Source organism: Nymphaea colorata, chromosome 14 (genome assembly GCF_008831285.2).
Source record: "Nymphaea colorata isolate Beijing-Zhang1983 chromosome 14, ASM883128v2, whole genome shotgun sequence".
Classification (NCBI taxonomy): domain Eukaryota; kingdom Viridiplantae; phylum Streptophyta; class Magnoliopsida; order Nymphaeales; family Nymphaeaceae; genus Nymphaea; species Nymphaea colorata.
The window spans coordinates 9158688-9184219 of record NC_045151.1 but is presented as its reverse complement, the minus strand read 5'-3'; the positions used below and the strand labels follow the sequence as shown (position 1 = coordinate 9184219).

General features: G+C 37.6%; 1 protein-coding gene across 28 annotated transcripts; it reads left to right on the top strand.

Annotated features, from left to right (window-relative positions):
* The first annotated feature begins 1781 nt into the window (after nucleotides 1-1781).
* Nucleotides 1782-25187, top strand: LOC126409222 (uncharacterized). Of its 28 annotated transcripts, none has more exons than XR_007572036.1 (8): nucleotides 1782-2142; nucleotides 2236-2304; nucleotides 2949-3029; nucleotides 13116-13278; nucleotides 23072-23140; nucleotides 23246-23335; nucleotides 24518-24580; nucleotides 24818-25187. XR_007572036.1 is itself a non-coding variant. In XM_050075188.1 (6 exons), exons 1-5 carry the CDS (start codon nucleotides 2066-2068, stop codon nucleotides 23249-23251), a joined length of 285 nt encoding a protein of 94 aa, XP_049931145.1. In that variant the 5' UTR covers nucleotides 1782-2065; the 3' UTR covers nucleotides 23252-23335; nucleotides 24818-25187. The 28 variants fall into 28 exon arrangements, 4 of the variants coding, with proteins under 4 accessions (XP_049931145.1, XP_049931142.1, XP_049931143.1 ...); XR_007572024.1 differs by having other exon boundaries at nucleotides 23237-23335; XR_007572023.1 differs by having other exon boundaries at nucleotides 23237-24334.
* Nucleotides 25188-25532: the final 345 nt, after the last annotated feature.

Sequence of the window (25532 nt, the reverse complement as noted above, 5' to 3'; positions counted from 1 at the left end):
TAGTAGTAGAGCAGACTCATATGTTCCTGTTTAATTGGCGTTTAGCTCATATAGTATAATAAATATTAAGGAACATTTGGGTTACAAAGAGTTTTATAAACCTCGATATTGATGCAATTCCTCTAACATATGGTTATCCCTGTGACGCAAAGCAAGATATTGTTATCAGAACATACTCTTTTGCCGGCCCTTTACAAGCTAACCTACTTCTAACAGAAGTTCCGAAAGCACCTTTAGACAATTGGTATGATGAGCTCACAAGATGCAGAAATTCAAGATGTCACAAGAATTAAAAAAATGGCATCACCCATTTAACCTTATTTCAAAAGATAGGAATACCAGGATATACACATTCGATTCTAAACATGAATTTATGGTCACACTCTTTTTAAACCATATTTGTATTAAGCCATGATTGCACGAACATTTTGCCGAGAACATTTTGCCCAAAACAATACAGGATGGCATATTCAAGATACAGGATGGCAGATTCAAGAATCTAGAGATACTATCTGTAATGGTTTTCTATATCGATTATCATTGAGATACCAAAGAAGAAACTAATCCAACATAGCAAAAAAAAGGGACGAAGCTGCTGAGTCCGTAACTCTGCAGCTTAACGTTCGTTCAGATCGATAAAACTTGGCTCTTGCAAGTTATAGGTAAACTTTTCATGGGTATAGTACTTCTCATGTAAAAATTAAACATTATCTGTTTGAGAAGGTACGTGATAAATTTCTCTTTGAGAAAATCCCTCAAGTTAAAAATAGGATTTGCATTGTAGCTTATTGCTTCAAAATCTACCTTGAGAAAAAACCCTCTAGGATATTCAAATACCAATAAAGAAAAGTCATATCCAAATTTGAATATGAAATCGAATTTTACAATCCGAATCCGATTTTTATATTCATATCTGAATCCGAATCTTGATCTGGATTTTACCAATTTTCAAAATGTAATAGCATTAGATATAGGATATTTGTCTAAAAATGAATTCGATCTGAATCGATATCCAAAGCCGATCGGATGCTATTTATTAAATCCGAATTCAATCCTATTTTTTAATTGAATATTAATTTTTTTTTCATATCTGAATTTTTTGTACCGGTTCGTTTGAATCTCCAATTCAAATTGGATATATTGACACCCCTACTCGATTTACTCTAAAAGAAGTTAAAATATTTATATTTTATATATAAATACAAAAAGATTAAAATATATATTTAAAAAGTTTAATAATAATATTTTTGTCTAACCAAGTCGTACTCAACCCAACCAAATGTTGGTCCCAGCCCAAGCACGGCCCAACATTAATTGAAATAAGTCAATTGGTAGTACCAACCCGTCCATCAAATTATAGGACGTGCTCGAGTGATCAATCTCATGGAAACAACACTAGTTGTTTAACTTTCGTCTGTTTAAAAATGAAAACTTGAGAGTTTGATGAGTATTTCTCAAAATTTGTTACCCACACTTCATGTTATTCAGTAGCCCTTTAAGACCTTTAAAGTGACTGCACAATTTTTAACATATTTAATACAAGCAACCTCATGAAGTTGCACCCAAACCGAGTTAATCAAATAAGTTTTTTCAGCAATGTCATGAATTTCTGAATTTTTTGTAGGAAAAAGTTGCAAATATAGCAATTTTTTTAGATTTACTTTTATTATACTTTGGCCAAAAAAAACACTTGGAGTTGTGGAATTTTTCTTACTGGATAAGTTTAAGATTCCTCAAGGTATATATCGATCTGGTGCGATCGAACGACTATCACCGCACGTTTTAATTATCCGCCTCTCTCACGAGTCACGAGGGATGCCCGCTCGCTGTCCCAAAGTCACACATTCGTTCTGTACTCTCTGTCTGTCTCTCTCCCCTCGTTCCTACTCGCTCCTCGCCCTGTGCCCTCTTTCGCGCACAATCAGATGCCCTCGTCCGCCTGTGCCCTCTCTCGCAGGTTGATAACTTCGCCCTCTCGCCCCTCGCCCTGTGCCTCTCTCTCAACGGTCAGATGCACTAGCCACTCGCCCCTTGCCCTGCGATCCCTTACAGCGCCAAACATTGAATGCACAACAGAAGAAGACGCCTCGCGAGGAAGAACACCAGGTCGGCATCGTTCGGCTGCATCAAACGAATCATTGGGTAAGAAAGACCAATGTTTTACATCTGCATATATTTCCCTAAACTAGAAAACATATCTTCCCTCCCTGACGCCCAGTGCTTTTCTTGTGCAAGTTCTTCATCGTTGAAACCCCACAACGTTGCCCTAATTCCCATTTCGTTTGAGGTATTTCCCCACCGTAGGTATATCCCCAGCCACTCACATCCCCTTCCCTCTCTGAATCTCTCGCCTGCTTCGATTTCCCCCCATTTTAGGTTGTGTTTTTATCACTGATTGTTTACGATTTGCTTCTTAACCAATGTGTCTACTATGCTTGTGGTTGATGGTATATCTGCGTATGTGATATTTGATGGTCCTCTAGCTATAAATCTGATTATATTCCTGTTGAATCGTGAAGATGCATAATTTCCCCTTTCAACTTTGTTCACCTGAAGTGCTTGTTTGTTTATTTATTAAAATCCTTTATGGTTTAGCCTTTGCACAATGTTCATCCTTTGCACATTGGTTTGTTGAATCAGTTATCACTAGATCCTGTTCCTTGCCTATATACATCAAATAACACATGTTCACTAAAGCATGTTTACATACCATAATTAGTTGTTGTTAGTTCTAGAGTGGTTTTTGACAATCACACATGTTCACTGCCCATAACATTCATCTTAAACTGTGGCTTAGAATTAATGTTCGTGGTAACATCAAGATTGTTTAACTTCTGTTACATCATTTAACCCTAAATAATGAGTTCATCTTTATTGCAATGTAATCGGTTCTTTGCATTTATTAAATTGTTATAGTATGTTGTAATTGCTAATTCTTGTTGTCCTAGGAATGTTGTCAACAAAATTTTAGAGTTGCAGCTCTGCCAGTTCCAATGTTGCGAGGAAGTTGGACATGTCTGCAAGGACAGGTGAAGGCATGTCTCTACTGAATGTGAACGAAATGATGACGATATTAGATGTAAATGATGTCATAAAGAATTTAGACGTTGAATTAGATGACACAATTCATGAAGAGGATGAAACATATGCAACAGGCAATTATGCAACAAATAATCATTTGATTGATGATAGTGCGAATGAGATAAAGTTAGTCCCAAATGTTGGCAGTGAGTTTGTGCCAAAACTGGGAATGAAGTTTGATAGTGATGCCAAAGCTTATGTTTTTTATAATTTTTATGCAAGGCAGAGTTGTTTTGACACACTTATACGTGACTCAAAGAAGAAACGTGGAGGTGACTTGTATATTACAAATAATTTGCTTGCAAGAAAAATAATTTGAAGAATAAAAAAAGAGACACAAAAAAAGAATATGCAAGTACTAGATGTGGTTGCAAGGCACGGATGTCTATTAAGCTGGACTTAAGCTCAAAGAAGTGGTAAGTGAAAAATATTCATTATGCACACAACCATTTTTTACATTATCCAGTGAAGATAAATTTTCTTAAGGCAGCCAAAAAAATAAATACTCCTTAGATGAATGTTGTGGAAAACATGATCCACTCTGGTGTGAAACCATAGAAGGAAATGGATCTCTTTAAATGTGTCACACAATTTTTTTTTTATCATTGAAAACCATTACACAGAGGCCTTGGTGACGTTATTGTTTGGTCGCAGTATTTAGTGACAGAATGCTCATTTTACCATGGTTTTTAATGGTAAAAAAGAATTCTGGCCCCAAAGGCAAGCAGCTGATTTCTAATATATATATATATATATATATATATATATATATATTAGAAATTAGATGGCTGCTAAATGTTGTCAAATGATCACAGCCGCCTGATTTAGTTACTATTCAAAAATTGGCTAAAAAACTAAAAGGTTATTAGTACAAAGCCTATGGCTAAAGGCTTTTAGCGATGGTTTTAGTTTTTTAGTGTGTGAGAAATCCAAATGGAGAGATGGATGGAGGAATCTAGTAATTGTATGAATATATATAAGTAACTGTGTGTGTGTAAATTATAAAGAAAGTTTAATGTTTGGGTGTTAAATACTAAACTTGCTGGTTAATAGGCACTCAAAATTCTAAGTTAAATTCTCAACACCTGCTCACAAAGAATATCAAATTTTCATATAAAATAGTGTGAAATGCTCTTTAGATAAACAACCACTTCTCCTGTGGCAGATAAAAGATATTTTGATGTCCAATACGAGTTTTTTGTTATTGTCTATCGAAACTATCATTAAAGTGACTCTGAGATTTTCTCTTCAAAGTTGTGTATTTATTTGTTAACTGTTTATTTTAATTGAGTGCGGAACAACTTTTGCGTTCCATACTCATAAAAGATGTGTCAATTAGCTTTTCAACCTGCTAGATCACGTGGCTGATTTGATGAAAGAGAGCGAAGATATGAGGGAACCTATGATTTTTTTGTATATTTTGCCCTTGCAGACCATTGTCACATAAAATGCGTCTTAATTGAAAAAAACATGTTAAATGCATGAAAACAAGACAGTCATATAAAACGGCAATTAGACTCATTTTTTTAAAAAAAGCAATAGGAAAAAAAGCGTGAAAAAACAGGTATTATATGCATATTATATGAGTTTTTTTTTTCATATTTTTTATTAATTTTAAATTTTTTATAACTTTCAGGATTTATTAAATGTTTTAGATTTTTTAAAAAATTGATGTCAAGATATTTTTGAGATATATCTTGAGATGTACAACTTTGCTGCATTATACTCGAGAAATTTATCGGTGTATAATACCCCAATGCACTTAGATGCAAAACATTAATTTCTATAAAAAATTTACAAATACAAAGGACAACCCAACTTTTGGGCCAATAACAAGTAGATCCTCAACCTTTCAACTATCACAAATAAGCACTTAACTTTTTCAAGAAATTCACAACAGCCCCTTTGCATAAAGAAACATTAAAATATAAGATTGATTTGCAATCTAACCCTTTAAATTCAAGTGAAACTTATAAAAAAAATAAAAAAAAAGGCCTATGCGGCTATGGGTGTCACCCCAATCTGCAAGGGGTGAAAAGCAAGATAGTTTGACTCGACTTAAAATTTGTGATTGTTTGTTAAATAGTTGGAAATCAAGATGTTTAATTTTTGTTTTGTTTGTCATTTGAAAGTTTATTCAAAAACCAGATCTAAGCATCGGAAAGATCAGAAACTTGCCTGAAAATTGTGCAACGGTGATTCCAATCCAAAGTCTCCAAATATTTTGTCGGTTTTGATTCATTTTGTACTCAATGAGTCTTAAGATCAGTTTAGATGATTTTGAAACGAGATTCAGAAAAAAACGAGACATTGTTTGGATTTCATCAAAATCGTTGTTTTCTGTGTTGGATGTGTTCTTATTCATGAGTTTTGATGCAAACGTGGGTGTCCAACTTGATTAAATTGGTGCTTTTTCTTGAAGACATTTTGGAATGATTTTGAATCAATATTTGACAAAAAAACAACAATTGATTAAATTTTGGGGCAAAACTGAACACTGTTACCGCCAGTGGATTTTTCTCAAAATCTAGGAAAAAGCTTGAAATTTCTAGCATTAAATTGGTCAGTAGTTGGTTGGTTTATCTAAGTATGGTCTCTAGTATTTTATAACTATGTTGCTTGTTTTTTTGAGATGATTTCTTCCACAAATTTTGTTTTCTACAATTTCCTCTACCCTTTCTATGTAGCATGGACAGCAAGGTCGGGCACTCCACCCTCGATGCTTGCCCGCGACGGTTGGGGCCTGGACCTCCCTTACTAGACAGCATTTTGCTATCCAACGAGGGATGTCGAGCCACCCCGCCCTCAATGCCCTCGCTGCTCGGCGAGAGTTGGGAAATGGGAACCCCGACCTTGCTCATCTGACAGCATTCTCAACTCTCCAGTGAGAGAGTTCGAGGCCTCGCCCCGGTGCGATGAGGCGAAGGTCAACAGATGGTCGATGTACCATTACCAGCGACAGGCGTTATGATTTTAAAAATTAATCATGATATTGAAGGTTAAATTTGTAAATTGGGCTTGTATTTTAATATTTCTTTTTGAAATGAGGCTTTTTGACTCTTATGGAAAAAATGAGGGCTTATTTTGGCAGTTTAAAGGTTGATTGTCTATTTGTTATTGGCCCAAAGGATGGGTGTTCCTTCTTAAATTTTTCAAGTACTACAAAGGCAGAGCTCACTGTCCCTCCTTCCTCTCCTATCTCCTCTCCTCAACAACACGAGTGTTTCATAGCAATGACGTCTCTGTGTGTGTGCATGCAACGGTTTATATACTCCATGTAGATCAGCCATTATTTAAAGTTGCAATTCATGAAGCTAATGGAGCTCACTGAACGGACAAGAGAATCCTATTTTAGTCATGGCTTTATGTCTAATAATTTCTACAACTTTCAGATGTATGCGGATATCTAATATACCTAAGAGCATTATGCATTATTCGTATAAGAATTTTCCACCCCTGCCACTATACCAGTTGAAATCATTAATCTGGCCCTCTACCCAGATAACACCATCTGGATATCGCTTTCGAACCAGCATTTTGTATACCCCTTCAAGGGTGGGCCAGTTCTAAGATTCGTGAAAGTGGACCCTATACCAGACTCATCTTAGCTCTTGGTTTTAGGACCCGCTACTTGTGTCCCACCCTCTTGGGATAGCCTTAGCTGTCACCTTCTAGAATGTGCAATGTAAGTTCAGATTTGATATCCAATGGACTCAGATCCAGCAAATATGTTTGGCACTGAGTCTTCCAAACCAATAATGACGAGTAGGAGTTGAAGTAAATAGCTTGCTTGGGGGTTAGGCCCCTTACCTTTATTCCAACAAAATAGTTATATACAAGGGAAGGTCAGCAAAGACCTTAACTAGAAGCACAAAGGATTAACCCAAGCCTTCACCCAAAAAATGAAGACAACCATAACCTACAAGCTATGCATGTGTATTTTCAAGTCAGCAAAATAATCATGTGGATCATTGGCATGATCCATGATCAGCCGTCCTATGTCAACTGTTGCAACACTCTACTCCATAAAATTCTCATTGGTCAATATACCTAGTCCAGCTAGTAATTGGCCTTCTTCCTTCAAAACCTTGTCTAGTTTTCCTCACCCAATCTTTAATAGGGGAGACAATAACATAGTCACCACCATAATCCTTATGAAACCTAAGAATGCGTTCCAAGACCTCCATTTCACCTTCATGAATCCTTCCACAAGCCTTGATAATCACCACACAACCCATTTGGCCATTGTCCACATAGCTTAGACCAGCTATTTTCGAGCCATGCCTAGTAGACGTTCTAACAATATTGATTAACATCCTATTGTTGTTCGAGGCAATGGTGTCCACAGTATCTCTTGAATGCATCTGCAATGTCTCCTTGGGGAGATTTCACTATATCGAACTTTGCAACAATGTACCTCCATACTTCCTTTGCTATTTTACAATTTATTAAGACAAGAGCATTTGTCTCCTCAGCACAACAACAAAAAGAACAACGGTTAGCTAGATGAATCCTAGTCTTCTGAATACTATCAAGAGTGGGCAGTCTGCCTTCACAAGCGATGTAGGAGTGCCAGCAGCTCTTGGCCGGGGTGTAGCTAGCCCAGATCTTCCTCCTCCATGACTCTTTAACACCCTCAATGCGACATTTGTTGATAATCTCACCTGCCTTGAAGCTCGCCTTACCATCACCACTCCAAACTAGACTATCCTCTGCATCCCTTAGCCTAATGTTAGCTGTAGACACACCAAAGTGCGTAGCCATGGCAAGGGTCAGACTCTCTTGGTTAACACAAGTTACTTCACGAATACTGATATTGTCCTCACTACACAACAACACATACCCATTTCCATCAACCTTATTGATAAGAACATGCCCCAACCAACCATCCTTTCAAAATCTGATTTGTTCTCCATTCCCCACTTTTCACTCAACTTTGTTTTGTAGCCAGCTCCAACCCCATCTCAAACCTTTCCAGCCCCAGCTTGGATTAAGGGATCTCTTGAGTGTCCATAGACTGTGGGAGCTCAAATATTTCTCCTTAAAAATGTTGGCCCAAGGGGTCCTTGTTGGTCAGCATCCGACAACATCTGCTGGCTACCATTGCTTTGTTGACCTCTTCCAGCCTTCTTATACCAACTCCTCCTTCTTCTAGGGGCAAACACAATCACTCCCATTTAACTGGATGCATGTGTCTAGACTATTCTACCTCATTCCACAAGAATTTGATACAAGCTTGTTTGATTCCCTTTAAGATGACCTTAGGTAATCTAAAAGCCATCATCCAATAGTAAGGCAAGGTCATTAACACATAGCAGATGAGACATAGCCGACCGGCATAGGACAAAATCCGTGCCTTCCATCTAGCCAACCTCTTCTCCACCTTAGTGAGGAGTGGTAAGCACAGATCTTCTGTGAGATTGCCCAAGAAAAGAGGTAAACTGAGGTACTCCGAAGGGAGGCTTCCACTAGACCATGGCAATATACTCTGAATTTCTCCCATGTGGAAATCAACCATAGTCCTAGCAGAAATCATAGACTTTTGCATATTCACCTTCATGCCAGCAAGACAATCAAAATCTTGCAAAACAACTTTGATGGTAGTCATAGTTTTTTTAATAGCCTTGACTACCATAATCACATTGTCGGCAAACAACATAGCACATCCATTAGTCCTCACACTCCAGATTTTAGGAACAATGATGTTTTTGCTAATCGTTTCTTTGATGAGTTGTTTATTGAACATTTCCATAACAATAAGGAAGAGATAGGAGGACAAAGGGTCGCCTTGTCGTAGTCCACGCCCCCCATCAAATTTCTCTCCCATCCTGCCATTCACCAGTACTTCATAAGACAGAGGTAACACACTTCATGACTCTGGCAATCCAAGTGGGATGAAATCTCAACAACTGCATACTATTAGCTAAGAAATCCCAGGAGACTCTATCATATGCTTTCATCAAATCAAGTCAGCCTCCTTTGTCCCAAAACTCCTTAGAGTTTATGGTCTCATTCACCCATATAATATGGCCGAGGATGCCTTTCATTCGGTTAACAATAACCTTCGCAATGATCTTATACGTAGTGTTGCATAAGGAAGTAGGTCTGAAATCTTCAACTTTCTTAGAGTTATCATTTTTAGTAATGAGGCAAATCATAGTTTCATTGACACTCCACATTATTTTCCTAGATGAGAAAAAGTTTTGTACAACACCCATCACTTCAGTCTTAACCATCTCCCAACACTCCTGAAAGAAATAATTAGGAAAGTCATTCGGGCCAACTGTACTGTCATTATCTAAACTCCACACTGCTGCTGTCATCTCCTCCACCGAGATGAGCTGTAAAAGCTGTATATTATCAGCATCTGTGACCGTATCTATGTTATCAAGACCCTTGAACAAATTCCCTTACGATTCATCCGTAGCTAAGACCTTTTTAAAGTAATCCGTGCACACTTCAAGAATTTGCCAACTTTGAAGTTTGAACATATTCGATTCCATCACATTCTAGGCTTCTGATCTTGCGTTTAGTTTGCCTAGATTTAGCCATCGCATGAAAGAAGGACATGTTTTTATCACCCTCTCTGCAAGCCATCGTATACGAGCCCTTTGCTTCCACATTACCTCTTCCATGAGGAGGGCTTGAGAAAGCTGCTGCCTAACCCTGTGGTCATCTTCTAGTGCACGTTCACTACCTTGTTCCACATGCTCCCTGCAAACCTCCAAACTGCTTTGAAGGTTTGCAATGTTATCAGCAAGGTTGCCAAATGAATTCTTATTTCAAACTACAACAACCATTCTAACTCGATTAAGTTTAACAAGGAGACGCATCGTGGGGCACCCTCTGATATCGCCTCTCCATGCTTCCAACATCACTTTCTTTCCTTCTTTGTCTATCAACCAAGGCTTAAAGAATCTAAAAGGCTTCTTACCCCTGTGCTCATCACTAGCATCCATGATTTGATAGATAAGCGCATAGTGGTTCGAGCTAGCATAAGTTTGAACCTTCAGACTACCCTGCCCTCCAAATCTGGCTTGCCACTCATCATTCACTAGGCACCAGTCCAGCTTACATTGCACAAAATCTTGTCCTTGTCTATAATTCAACCACGCGAACCTCTTATGTTTGTCTTCAACCTCCTTTAACCCGCAAGCATAGATGAAACAACTAAAGGATAAACAGAAGCCAACTGAAGGTGCTGATCCCAATTTGTTACATCTGTTCAGCATGGCGTTAAAATCATCAATCAACATTACCGGCCCTTCAACTCTAGACACAAGGGCCTCAAGTTAGTAAAAGCTTTGTAGTCTTTCCCCAAACCTTGGTGGCAGATAGACACCAAACACAACAAAAACTTTATTGTCCGCTAATCTACGAAAAGAGACACCAACCCAGTTTCAATGGGCGACCACATCAGAAGCTTCCATCTCCTCCTCATTCTACATGCATAAGACTCTAACAACACCATCTGGCCCCTCGGCATTAGCCACATATCTATAAGTGTGATATCTTTCCATGATCACCTTCATCCTGTGAGTGGTAATCATGGAATCTAGAATAAACCCTATAGAGGGTTTGAACTTGTTGAAGATAAGATACAATTCGTGTTGCGCAGGTCTCTTAGCAAGACCTCTAATATTCCAATTAAAGATTTTCATGGGTAGGAGATGATGCTACCTCACTAGCAGTACTATCAGTCTCGAGGACTATATCCTTTTCCTTTCATTACCTCTGTCTTGGGAGAGTTCCATAATGGTAGGATGCATATTTTTAGTCACCTTTTTCCTTTTTTTTGGAGCCATTACAGCTATATAGAAGGACATCTTCCAAATTAAGCAGTGTTATAGGAGGACAACCCTTCTTTCCCTTGCTAGCAAACCTTCTAGACTTTCGGGTCCACCTCTGCCTATTTTCAGGTGCCTCTTCAATGGCTGAAACCTGCTTTGACCCTTCCGTCTTAGACAGGTTATCGATGACTCCTTAATTGAGGGGTTGTCCTTGGACCCAGATGTGAACCTGAACCTTGATGGGCCTACCTGACCACCAGCACTGTTATCTACTTGCTTTTTAATACTGAAAAAAGGATTAGTCATTTTGTTTTCAGTGCTATCAACCTTTCTTTCCTCTCCCTCCCCAGCTATAGAGTTTTCCCCCCCTTTCATGCCTCTTTTATTATACGTCTTGCGCTCATTAGTGCCCGCCTTCTTCACCTCTTTTTGTTGATGAGAGAATTCACCCCCATCTTCAACATTACAAGATGGATTAACACCCATATTTCAATCGAGTTGAGTGCCAGTCCCTTCACCCTTGTCAAGCTGATTACTAAGGGCTGCGGATCTATTATATAAGTTTCCCTCCCACCAGAGTCACTTCTTTGAAGGTCTCCTCTATCTTTTTTAATCACTAAGACCTTTTTCCAGGCCTGCTCCTCTGCAACCAGTTTCTCAACTGTCCCCCGATTCTTGCACATATCCTCATAGTGAGAGTTTGTGCCACATACATAGCAAAATCTAATTTTAGATTCATAGAGCACTTCTTGTATTATCTTGGACTCCCTTACTTCCAACTTGATCTTGGCCACAAGTTGAAAGTTGAGAGGAACTTCAATGGACAAACGTGCAAAGCCGAGCTTGTCCCTATGTAGTGTACATTCGTCTGCTCTCACAAAGGATGCCCCCAGACCCTGTGCGATGGCTTTAAAACTATACAAATTCCAGAATAGAACTAGAAGCTGAGGCAGACGAATCCATAGAGAAATAGATTCCTCCTCATGTAGGCGTAACTCAAACCCTGGCTTCCACTGACTGGTAATAAGAAAGCGGCCCCCAACAACCCATTTTTTTCACAGGACCTCATTGAGCTACAAATTCCAGAATAGAACTAGAAGCTGAGGCAGACGAATCCATAGAGAAATAGATTCCTCCTCATGCAGGCGTAATTCAAACCCTGGCTTCCACCGACTGGTAATAAGAAAGCGGCCCCCAACAACCCATTTTTTTCGCAGGACCTCATTGAGCTCTTCCTTAGAACTCACCCACACTAAAAACCTCCCATTCCCAATGACAGAAAAATTTGGGCAGCGAACGTTAACCCAAAGCTTACATAAGGTATGAAAGACATATCTGTAATCCATGCTTGTATTCGATCATCCTCCATAGAATCCAGCCACTGCAACGAACCAGTACATGTCCTTCATTCTCTGATATGCTTCAGTAGGGAAAACCATCGTAGGTTCCTCTCCAGATCTGTCTACGGTCACCGCCGGACAATCTTCAAGTTCCTTCTCCTGACTGCCAGCAACGACCTTTGCCCATCCTAGCAAGCCATTCCTTCGAGGAGTGGCATCAGCACCACCACTACCTTGCTAAAAACATGCATCATTCAGCGAACCATAGGGGCCTTACCTCGTTCTTCTTCCATTCTGCTCCGGTGATATTCCTCACACATATCTCCATCCACTTTGGTGGTACCAACAGACTTCCCCAAATCAGGGAAGTCGATCCGATCATCTAGGTCCATCTGCCCACTCCTCTCCATCCCTCCGGTGATCTGCCTGTGCGTCTCCCTCTGCCCGCCCATCTACATCCCCCCTACTGGCTGCCCACACGTCTTCCTCTCCCCGCTCGTCTCCATCCCCTGGTGAGTGCCAGGGGGGTTCCCAGTTGAGACCCCTGTTCCCCACGAGACCTCTTGCTCAGAGCTTCTCTCTCCACGGTTTTTAGGGCACCCAATGTACCCTTTTTTTGAGAGGTAGGAGTTGATTGAGGCTCTTAGGTGGTCACAGGATGCATTCCAATGGACTGAAGATCTTGCACTCATACTTCTCACAAAGCTCTTAGGTGGTAACAAGATTTGATGCTTCTGTTATCTTCAGTTACATTCAGATATATTTTATGCTTTAGGTGTGGTTTTTGATCCAGATCATCACCAATGTATCGAGAAGATAACCCATTGCATTTAGTTTCTGCATTTTATTTATGATCACGACTCCTCTCTCTCAATTGAAAAACTGATCAATTAGGTTCATGCAGACATTTTCTTTGTCCATCATGGAGAATTTGCCTTGTTAATTTGCATCCATTCGGCTTCAGAGCGTTCCTATCCTCATCTTGATTCTGCTGCAAACTTTTGTGAAGTTTTCACGAGTCTATGTGGAAATCACTTGCACATTAAGGACGTAGGCATCCATGGAAGGTATCTTTCATTTTTCATTCATCGTGTTTCGTTTCTTCGTTCTGGCTTTCCAAAATTTTCATTTCTACTTGTATATTTATTAATTCTTTTCTTTTTTTGCTTTTCAACTCATTTTTAACTTTCCCTCGAGTTTTGGGTTTCCATTTTTTTTTGTTTTGATCAGTGCTTCTAAGTAGTTTTTTTTTTCTGAATTATAGTACTTGATCGAATCAGAAATTATGGTTTACGGCTTTACGCCACTATTGTGTTAAAGCTTCAGGTTAGATTGTTTTTTTCTTTGTTTTTTTGTCGGGAATTAATGTACACATGGTAGGTGAAGTTCGAAGGTCTTCTAGATGCAAAATGAAATTATTCTTTACCTACGTTTCTTATAATTTAACACCCAAGTTTGTTATGCTTCATTCCGCTTTAATCTTCTTCAGTTTGAGGTAGTATTGGGGAGGATGAGATATTGCAAAGCAATGTTGTTGCACTTCTATCTTTACGTGCTGGATTCTGTTGTTTCTCACATCAAGATTCAGGTTCACCTAAATATTTTGGAGAATTATTAGGTGCGAGTTCAATGCTTGTGTTCTACCTCCACCTCTTTGCTTGTTGTTTGTATGTCTTGACAAGAGGGACACATCCGATTTCAAATTTGGCATTGATTTCAGGTTACTGTAGCTTTGCTTTCATTAGTGGATGGTTGGAGGGTGTTGCATGGACAAATGAATGGCTTGTTTCCATTAGTCACTGATTTTCAAATTTGGCATTGATTTCAGTAAAAGATTTCATCTAGCAAATGTGATGTCATTGATTTAGGTCATCAATGTCATCCAAATTGGATGGAATCATTGGCTCCTCAGAGTCCATATTAGAAGTATTCAAATCATGTTCTCCATCAAAGTGAGGCTCCTCCTAATTTACATCCCAATATTTAGACGTTCCAGAACTGCAATGTAATATAACTTAATATTTAATTTGAAAATACGCAAACAAGCAAACAATTATTGAATATGATTTATACATATAAAAGATTAAAATAAAATATACCTGAAACCATTACAACTTTTGAGATAGCAGTTGTAGGTTGGAGTGAACATAAACCAGATCATCTGCTCCAGTGCTAGTGAGTTTGTTTCTCTTTATGTTATAAATTTGAGCATCTGTGCTCCAGTTTCTTTCACAACATGATGATGTGGCAGGTTGACACAATAATTTTGATGCAAGACTTTGAAATTTTGGTTTCTCAAAACCATAGGTTTGCTACCAGTTTAGAGGATCTTCATCCTCCCTTGCCATAAGTGCTATCAGTGAATCAAAGTTACCATTTCAAAACTTACCAAACTCACTATTTACCATCTTCAATGTATGATGATAATTATAAAGTCTTCCCAAGCACAACAACCTGTGTTTTGATATTTCTGGATCTCGATGAGGAGGAAAACAACCAACTCCACCTTTCAGCCACTTTTGTGAGTAATATTTGGGATTTAGAGAGTTCTCATTGCAATGCAAATGAGTATTGCTTTTGTTCCATCTTTTTACAAGAACTTTATGCACATGATTGAAGAAATCTAAGTCATCAAGGCCTACATCCTTTTTCTCATGTTTATACAAGGTGTTTAGAAAATATGATTATATTTAGGGTCACATGACAAATTCATACCTGCACGACAAATATTATATAAGATACTTTTCTCCAACTTCTTTGATCACTTCTATGAACAACAATTTCAAATATTCTGCATCTTTATGTTCCCCATATGCATCAACACACTTTAAAAAAATTGGACCATTAAGTGAATAAGCTATAAAGTTTATTAATGGTCACCTTTGTATGTCTGTCCATCCATCAGAAAGGGTAGATACTCCATGTTCATTCCATGCATTTTTTTTTTCTAATAAGTTTTCAACCGTTGCTTTCTCTTCTGCTAGAAGTTGTGTTCTCAATTAGGGGCACGTAACCAGCTAGATTGCAATTAGCCAACAAAGTAACTATATCTTTCTAGTAAGGACTTTTGGCTAAATTAAATGGAAGCGAACTTGCATAAAAGAATCTAGCTATTTTCTTATCCATTTTTGCTCTAATGATTTTTCTACTGTTTTGATACCTTCCAAACATTTTTTTACTTTCTTCCACATATCAACACTTCGTTCAATAGTCAATGGAACAAAAAAAGTTGACTTGATTTACTAAAATTTTCCTTCAATTTAGCGGTCTCATGTTTCTTTTCAATTCTCTCAATATAGCTTGTATGGTGCAAAATAAAACCTGAGGCTTGTACGGTGCTATGGGTAAGTGAAGGTCATATGATTTGCAGAACACGAGCACTCATGCTTATGAGTTGAATTGGTCATTTTCAAACTATTGATTAATGATTTACATTGTCGTGTTATATTTGACTCTGGTGGTTGTTCATTTAAAGACTTGCAAACTGGGAAGACGATTGGTAGAGGCTATGAGAAAGGGGGCATCAACTTCCTGTCTAATTCTGTGGGTATTGCAGCCATCTCGACTTCTTCATTGTCCTCCTCCTTCCAGTGGCATCTCAGACTTGGTCATCCATCTGTCTCCAAGCTCCGTCACCTACTTCCCCATCTATCAATACTAGAGTTGTTCTAGTGTGACACCTGTCAACTTGGCAAGCACACCCGTAGCAGTTATTCATCGAATCTTAGTCTGTCCAGTTGTAGACTATTTGATTTTCTTCATGTTGATGTGTGGGGTCCTAGCAGAGTTGCTAGTAGGTCTAGATTTTGTTATTTTCTTGTCATTGTTGATAATTATTCTCGAGTCACTTGAGTTTTTCTGTTGAAAGAAAGGTCTGAAGTCATATGTACTCTCAAGAACCTTATTATTGAAATAAAGGCCAGTTTGGTATTCTTGTTAAAAGCATTCGCACTGATAAGGCTCTTGAGTTTAAGGAATGTACGTTAATGAAATTTTACTCTGATAATGACATTTCTCCTGAATTTACTTGTCCCCATACCTCCCAAGAAAATGGAGTAGCTGAGCGGAAACATCGCCAACTTTTAAATGTGGCATGCTCCCTAATGCTTCATACTAATTTACCTGCATATTTTTTGAGAGATGTCATCCTCACTGCTTGTTACTTGACCAACCGTTTACTCTCATCCTCCATTGACAATAAGGTTCCCATTAAACTTGTGCACCCACAATAACACTTATTTCTAGTAGCTCCCAAAGTATTTGGTTGCACATGTTTCATTCACATACTTGGACCCACACGTGATAAATTGGGTGCCCAAGCCATTAAGTATATCTCTATTGGCTACTCCAAAAATCACAAAGGTTACAAATGCTTTGACCCCTTGACTCACAAGGAGTATATCAGTGCGGATGTGACATTCTTTGAGTCTCAGCCTTATTATAGTTCCTCACCTACCTCTACTGAGATGCCATTGTCATCTGAACCACTACCTATTCCTTTGGAATCATTCCCTTACAAGTCTCCTTCTGGGGATTCTCCCGCTGTAGTGTCCAAGTTTTGTAATCCTCCGCTGGTCTACACACGTCGACATGACCCTTCCTCAACCGTTTCTCAAGATGTAAGTACATCTGAAGTGAGTATACATAGTCCATCTGAACCCTATCAAGACTTACCTATTTCTCTTCACAAAGGCAAGTGACAATGTACTCTGCATCTTATATCTCAATTTGTTTCTACTAACGGTGTTGGTAAAAGTATGCAACAGTTTATTCAAGCTCTGGCTGCTCATGCAGTTCCTACTTGTCACCAACAGACCTTATTAGATACCCAATGGAGACAAGTTATGCAAGATGAGATGGATGCATTAGTTCAGCGAGACACTTGGGAACTTGTTGATCCTCCTCCTGATTGTGACATTGTTGGCTCTAAGTGGGTATTCATAGTGAAATATAATTCTGATGGTTCTATGAAAAGATACAAAGCTCGTTTGGTTGCTAAGGGCTATAGGCAAACTTACGAGGTTGATTTCTTCGAGACTTTTTCTCCTGTTGCTCGGTTGGGGACCATTCATCTTATCATCTTTGTGGCTGTACACCATGATTGACACATGTATCAGCTTGATGTTAAAAATGCATTTCTGTACGGTGATCTTGGTGAGACTATCTATATGCAACAACCGTCAGGGTTTCAACGATAGGAAGAGCGCGGAAAAGTGTGCAAACTGAAGAAAGCTATTTATGGACTCAAGCAGAGTCTTCGTGCATGGTTTCACAAGTTCTCTGAGGTAGTCTCAAAGTGTAGCTTTGCGAGATCCCCTCTTGATCATTCTCTATTTATCAAGAAGAATTCCAGGGGTATGACCGTTCTAGTGGTTTATGTTGATGATATTATCATGACAAGTGACTCCGATCAAGAAATTTCTGATACAAAGTTGTTTCTTCAAAAACACTTTGTGACGAAAGATCTTGGTCAACTACGATATTTATTGGGAATAAAGGTTGCTCGTAACAGGGAAGGTGTAGTTCTCTCAAAACGGAAGTATGTTCTTGATTTATTGCAGGACACCGGGATGCTAGGAGTTAAACCAGTCAATCTACCTATGAATCCATGCATACATCTTCATGATGACCAATTAGAATTAGTGGATTCTCGATCATACATATCTCTTTGTTACTATGACCAGACCAGACATTAGCTTTGCAGTGAGGAAACTAAGTCAATTTACAGAAAGACCCAGGAAAGTTCATTGGGATGTTGCTTTAATGGTGGTCAAATATCTGAAATCATCTCTTGGCAAAGGACTTTTATTCACAAAAGGCAAGACCCTGGAAGTGGAAGCCTATAGTGATGCTAACTATGCTAGCTCAGTCGAAGACAGGAAATCTACCACAAAGTTCTGTGTATTTGTGGGAGACAACGGAGAAGCAAAAATCAAGGTATGAAAATTTCTTTGCTCCACCGTTCTAAAACACCATCCATGAATGAGGCTATTGCTAAACTTCAAATAGAAGAAAATCGACTTTGTCTTGATAGAGAAAAAACAAACATTGTTCTTGCCATTTTGTCACAATATAAATAATACAAATGATTGAACAAGGCCGATTATTCAAAAAGACGATTGGAGAAGGTTTTAGAATAAATGATTTCTATTACATAGAATTTTTGGACCTTTCAAGACCCTCATACCATATCATCAAAGAATGTGACATTCAAACTTGGCATCAAAGACTTGACATTCAAATCTAGAAAAAATGTCTTATCTTCTCTTCTTGAAAAAACATTGTCAAAAAACTTTTATTGTAATGAGTGTAACAAGGCAAAAATGAAAGTCTTACCTTTTGATAATAGAAAATTTGTTGCTCAAGTGCCTTTTGAATTTGTGCATTCAGATGTATGGGGACCGGCTCCTAATATGTCTAAAGGTGGATTATTGTATTGTTTGACCTTTATTGATTATTTCTCTAGACATATTTGGGTTTATTTTCTCAAACACAAATCAGAGGTATTTGCAACCTTCAAAAATTTCAATAACATGATCAAAACCCAATTCGACTCCAACATTAAAATCTTTAGAAGTTATTCAGGAAGAGAATTTATTTCAAATGAATTTCAACAATTTCTAAAAGATAAAGGCATTGTATGTAAAAAATCTTGCCCAAACACTCCACAACAAAATGGAGTGGCTGAACGAAAACATAGACACATTATAAAAACCACAAGAGCTCTTCTTCTATTCAAAAATGTTTCCAAAAACTTTTGGGCTGAGGCTGTTTTGACATCAACATATTTGATTAATAGAATGCCTACCAAACTTTTGAAACATATTTCTCCATTTGAAAAATTACACAATATTAGACCAAATTACAATAGACTTAAGGTTTTTCGCTGCAAATGTTTTGTCTTAAGTAACAAAGATGACAAGCTCTCTTCCAAAGCTATTAATTGTGTGTTCATTGGGTATTCAAAAACACAAAAGGGTTATAAATGTTATGATATTGGAAGAGATAAAATATATGTTACTAGAAATGTGATCTTTTTGGAAAATAAAGATGGCTTTAAAAATGAGCCCAAACAACTAGAAGATTATGCTTTTCTATGGACTGATTATGATGATGATGATGATTCCTATGGTGAGGAACAAGTTGAAAGAAGATAGTACTAATCTCAATCCTCCAAGAGACAATAATGTTTATAGGAGAAGATGTCATGCAACCCAAGAAACTAATCAATCCAATCCTAGAAGTTCCCAAAGACATATTAGGCCTCCTCACGATTTATATCATACGAGTCTTTTTCTCCTAAATATCGAGCTTATTTTATGGCACATCACTCATTTTATGAGCCATCATCTTATCTTCAGGCTAAAGAAGATCCAAATTGGATTAAAGTCATTGAAAGCCCTTGAAGGTAATGAGACTTGGGATATTGTTTCTCTACCAATAGCGAAAAAGACCATAGGATGTCATTGGATTTATTAAGTTAAAATTAGAAGTGATGGGACACTAGAAAGGTATAAGGCTAAACTTGTTGCTAAAGGTTATGCTCAAGAATATAAAATTGATTATGAAGAAACTTTTGCTCCTGTTTCCCGTATGACCTCTGTTAAAACTCTTATTATCGTTGTTTCAACTAAACAATGGTCTATTTTTCAAATGAATGTTGAAAATGCTTTTCTAAATGTAAGTTAAATGAAGAAGTCTTCATGAGTGCCCCTCCTGGACTTAATCTACGTTAGGACAAAGTGTTACGACTTAATAAAGCTCTTTATGGTTTAAAACAAGTTCCTAAGGCTTGGTTTGACAAATTTAGTAATGTTATGTTTGATGAAAGTTTTTAATCTTGCTATTCAAATGCTGCCATGTTTGTGAAAAACACTTTAGTAGGTATAATTGTTTTGTTGTTGTATGTTGATGATATGGTAATTACTGGCAGTGATGATAAAGGAATCATAGAGATAAAACAATTTCTTAAGAATTGCTTTCAAATGACTGATTTGGAAAGACTAACATATTTTCTTGGAATTGAAGTTGCCTTTAGCAAACGTGGTTATTTATTTTCACAAATGAAGTTTGATAGTAGATTAATTGATAGAGCAGATATTTCAGACAACAAAATTGTAGATACTCCAAAAGCTCTAGGAGTCAAAATGAAGATTGATGACAGAGAGATATTAGAGAATCCTACTCCTTATCTCTCCAGCACCAGACTAGATATTGCTCATGCCGTTCATATTATGAGTCAATTCCAACAAAAACCCACTTCAGTACACAAGGGAGCAGCAATGCTAATTGCGAGTTATGTGAAAAAAAAATCAACAAAAGACTTTTCTTGTCTTCATCCTCTATATTAGAATTAGTTGCTTATGCAGATGCTGATTGGGGTGTAGATCCCAACAATAAGCACTCCAACACTAGTTTTTGTGTGTTTTTAGGCAATTCCTTAATTTCTTAGCGATGCAAGAAACAAAATAAGGTGTCTCTATCATCAACAGAAGCTGAATATCAAGCCACAACATCTATAACAATAGAAATTGTGTGGCTCAAAAGTTTGTTGAAAGATATGGGAATTCATATCACGGATTCTGTCAAGTTTTATTGTGACAACAAAAGTGCAATCTATATTGCTAGCAGTCACACATTTCACGAAAGAACAAAAATATAGAGATGGTCTGTCATTATGTTCGTGAAGAATTTCTTCAGAAAATTATTGCTCACTCCTATGTTCCATCTGAATATCAACTAGGCGATTTCTTCACCAAGGCACTTGCTGCTGTTAGGTTTCAATTTCTTCTTGGCAAACTTTCGGTTATCACACCATAAGTTTAAGGGGGAGTATTAGAATGTATGTATCCCAATCTATATACATATCAATATGTATGTATATTACATATATTAGTCATTCAGGTACTGAGGATACTTATGTAACTTTTTCTTTGTTTATGTATTTTTCCTTTTTCTGCGTTTCCTTTTTACCCTTTTCTTTTTCTGTTTTATCTAAAGGAGGACTTGGAATTAGCTGTTGGGCAGCTCCAGTGGCTAGATTTCTAGCTGTTGGGAGCAAGCAAGAGCTACTCCCTTTTTCTCCGTCCTTTTTTTGTTCTATAAATAAGGGACTTGGAACCCTTGTTTGTTAAGGCTTTTAGGCCTCTTCTTTTGTATCTATTTGAGATTAATAGAGGCATTCTTCTCCTCAAGTTTGAGGTTTGTTTTGTGTTACTATTGGAGTTGTTGGGTTCTTCAAGAGTGTATCTCTTGAAGCTTTTGGATTGTCAAGTTTTGGGCCATTTTTACACATAAACACAAACACATCATATGTGGTAAACTAATTATTAGGTATTTGATGCCAAATAAAAGTCTATATTTCAAGTTTTACCCTATTAAGAAAACACAACAAAAATCTTCAACACTTCAAGACAGAAAATAAAAGGCAACAACTGAATCAAATAAGTCCAAGATGCAAATTGCTGGGAGAGTGGGCTCTGAACAACAAAAAATGAAAAGCAAAGGGAAAAAAGATTAAAAGAACAAAGCAAAAAAGTTGAGGATGGACAACATAGGCTGGATGAGAGAAGTATAATGCAAGTTGCAAGTGGCCGACTGGAAATGAAGGAAAAAATGGAACGAAGAAGGAAACATGCCCGATGGTTGGGAGAGAGGAGGTTATGGTCTTTTGTAGGCAAACCAGTCAGTCAAAATGGCTAATTGACTTAAATATCTCCTCCTCTAACCACTTGAGATTTGTCTAAAATCTTTTGGATTACGATATACACTTCCCTTAACTTGCTTCCTCAAGCTAAACATAGGGTAAACTGCAGTAAGCTTGATCCGAAGGTCTTTGATCTTTCTTGAACCAAGCGCCTTTATCATTCCATCTACTAATTGTTATTTAGATTTTACAAATTGCACTTTGATATGACCTTTGGTGTCTAGCAAAAGGGTAGTCTACCTTCACATGTGTAGTGCAGGTGTGAAAAAACTGGATTCGCTACAAGATATAGCACTCCAATTTTGTTGTCATGCCATAGAATAGGAGGTGTGGATGACAAAACAGCATGATCTTTCAGAAGTGATTCAAACAGTTGTTGCACAAGCAAGAGACCGGTCTCAACAAAGACACTTAATTGTATAAATGAGGGAGGAGTGAGTCAGAGGGTGTAGTACTTCCTCATTTTCCTGGACTTTTATTGTTTCTGTAGCATAAATATTATGTAAATGTTTAAACATGTAAATTCACACGTAACCAATGCAATGAGTCATAAGGTGGTTTCAGTCACCATCATCATGGCTCCAAGTTAAGTCACGTGAACGACACTTAATTATGCGGAGATACATCTCGAACTTAATCTCAAATGCAACCCTATATCAATATTACATTGTGCTGCATCTTAGGCTACCGCCATTTCCTTTAACAGATGTTGCTTTCACCAAACAAGCTGTTTTAAAACTTTTCCCCCAACTGCTACAAAAGTCCTAAATTTTTTATTTCATTACCCTCACATCCTGATAGGTGGCCGTGCTTGGATGATGGCTCCATTTTAAGTTGTTTCCCGGCATTAACTTGTATGTAATGGAAATAGAAAAAGGAAACCGTCAGGAGTGTTCTATTTCAGCACCGATTTTTGCCAAGAAAAAATTTGTCACTAAAAATGGGAAAACAGTACGTTCTCTGCTTCCAATTTTTGCTCTCCAAATGCTTCATTCTTCGTCTTCTTATTTCTTCTCTATTCAAATGTGCTTTGGGAGTTGAAGATCTTGACGCAGCTGAGGTTCATATGGAGGTACCTCTTGCATGGGGTTTTTTCTTGCTGTCTTGGAATTACTCTCATGATTGTTGATCCAATGTCCTTGTGATGCTTGTAGTTAGGAAGGCGCATTTATGGGAAAATACTCGAAACAGGGGATCATGATGCAGATATGGAACATTGGCTGGTAGGATGCTTACTGAGTACAGCACAGAGCCTTGATATGTCTTTGTGATTGTAAATTAAAAATTCTTTTGATGGTTCTATTACTGGGTATGTTTAGTTGTTTCAGAAATAGGTTTACGTATCCAGCCTAGTGTTTGGAGAAGCTTCGGTGTTTCTTTTTCCATGGAAGCAGGTTCTCAAGGGTGCTGATGCTCAGGTACTTGTTCACTTTTCCTTGGTTTTTTGCCATTAAAACTTTTCTTAGAGGGCATTTACCTGTTCTATTGAGGCTATGGGAGGAAGCACATCTCTCTCTCTGTGTGTGTGTGTGTGTGCTTTCCAGTACATGAGAAAGACCCTTGTCCAATCTTCAGATACTCATGCAAGCTTCTTGCCAGAAAGTCCTAGAGAAAAAAAGACCATGAAAGAGTACTCCCCTCGTGTAAAAACCAATTAGTAATGCTTTCTATGGTGATACTTTTGCTTTCTTAATGCACCAAATGATCCTCACTGCTGGTGTTAATAATTTCAATTTGTTGCTCGTGGTTTTAAATTTAAGGCACATTTGCAACATGGAAATATTGTGTCCAAAGGTTTTCATATCTACATATGCATTGCCTATTAATATTGTCTTATCTTCCGGTGTTCTCTCAAATTTAAAATTCAAATGTATTAGTAATGCTCATCTTGTATCTAGTTTCCATGATGTATCAATTGATAAACTGCTTTTGTAATCAACATTCCTCTCATAAGTTTACTTTTGCTAGGTCGAATTTTCTATTCAGGATGCTGTTAAATTATACTCATAGAAACTAAAATTGATCAGCCTAGGTGAATCTCTCATTCTTTTGGCTTTATTTTCAAATTTTGTGTTCATTGGTAGCATGCTCTAAATACATAGTGATCAAGCTTGACCAGGTGGCTTACATGCTTGCTCTGCCGAAAGCATGTTGAGTTTAGCTCATCAAACTCCAGTGAAGTTTTCTTTTTGCAATAATTAAAGAAAAAGAAAAATATGCCAAGATTCCTCATACGAGTTCTAGCATGTCTCCTCTAGTTTTTGGCTGGTGTCATAATTATCTAATGCCCCTCATATTCTATCCGAGGGTGATGTGCTTTGAATCTGTCCATGTAACTCATCTGATCAACTGATGCCAATGAGAACCAACTTATTGAATTGCGAACAACTCAAATCCAGTGCCAACTTCTTGATAAGGTTAATTTCTTCTCCAGTTTCTTTGCAGATATAATGAATAATTATGTTTCTTTTCATTCTTGATCTCATTAATTTTTGTTCTTATTAAAGCTACGTGTTTCTTTCGGTTCTATTTTAAATTCTTCATTCATTTTCTTTCCCACTTTTGGCGGTTGCTGCTGATTTGCTTCGAGAGCACATCAGGAAACTTATTGAAGAAAAAGTTGCAGCTGCCCTGGCTCTGGTGAAGTCCAGATCAAGATGCAAGTAGGGTCATTGTGCTTGTATACTTTCAAAGCTCTGCATATAACTTAGTTCCTTAGTATATGAAGCCACCCTTTATTATTCCACATGGCATATGTGCTGATGCTGTAAGTGCATTACTGCACATGTGAATCTGATAGCTGTTCCAGTTTGTATGGACGAGTACATCCACAGATTATTATTTACTGCTTAGTATTCATGCTTATTGTATAAATTTTTTTCTGCTTTCATAAATAATAGGAAGGAGGTCCAAAACTTTGCATCTGTTAAGAAGAAAGAAGATGGCAGCAGTTGAAAGCTAGACATAATTCATGTGTCTTATTGAAGAAGAAGTTGCAGCTGCCCTGGCTGTGGTGAAGGCCAGATCAAGACGCAAGTAGGGTCATTGTGCTTGTATACTTTCAAAGCTCTGCATAGAACTTAGTTCCTTAGTAGATGAACCCACCCTTTATTATTCCACATGGCATATGTGTTGATGCTGTAAGTGCATAACTGCATATGTGAATCTGATAGCTGTTCCAGTTTGTATGGACGAGTACATGCGGACATTATTATTTATTGCGTAGTATTCATGCTTATTATATAAATCTTTTTCTGATTTCATAAATAATAGGAAGGAGGTCCAAAACTTTGCATCTTTTAAGAAGAAAGAAGATGGCAACAGTTGATAACTAGACATAATTCATGTGTCTTTATGATGTAGTTCTGAAGTATTTAAGATATTAACAAGTTTGTCATGTCCTTTTAAAGTGGAAATTTTTAAAACAGCATGGTGGTCCGGACGTCAATTACAATACCTAGAGCTATGGATTATTTTTAGTTAAGGACATATTTATTGGTCATATTTTTTGAATGCCAGATGCCCTTTGTTTTATTCGTTATATTTTGGTCATATTTAAGGACATTTTCACATTTGTAGTTAAAAGGGCTCGTCTTTCTTTCTGGCACAAGTTTG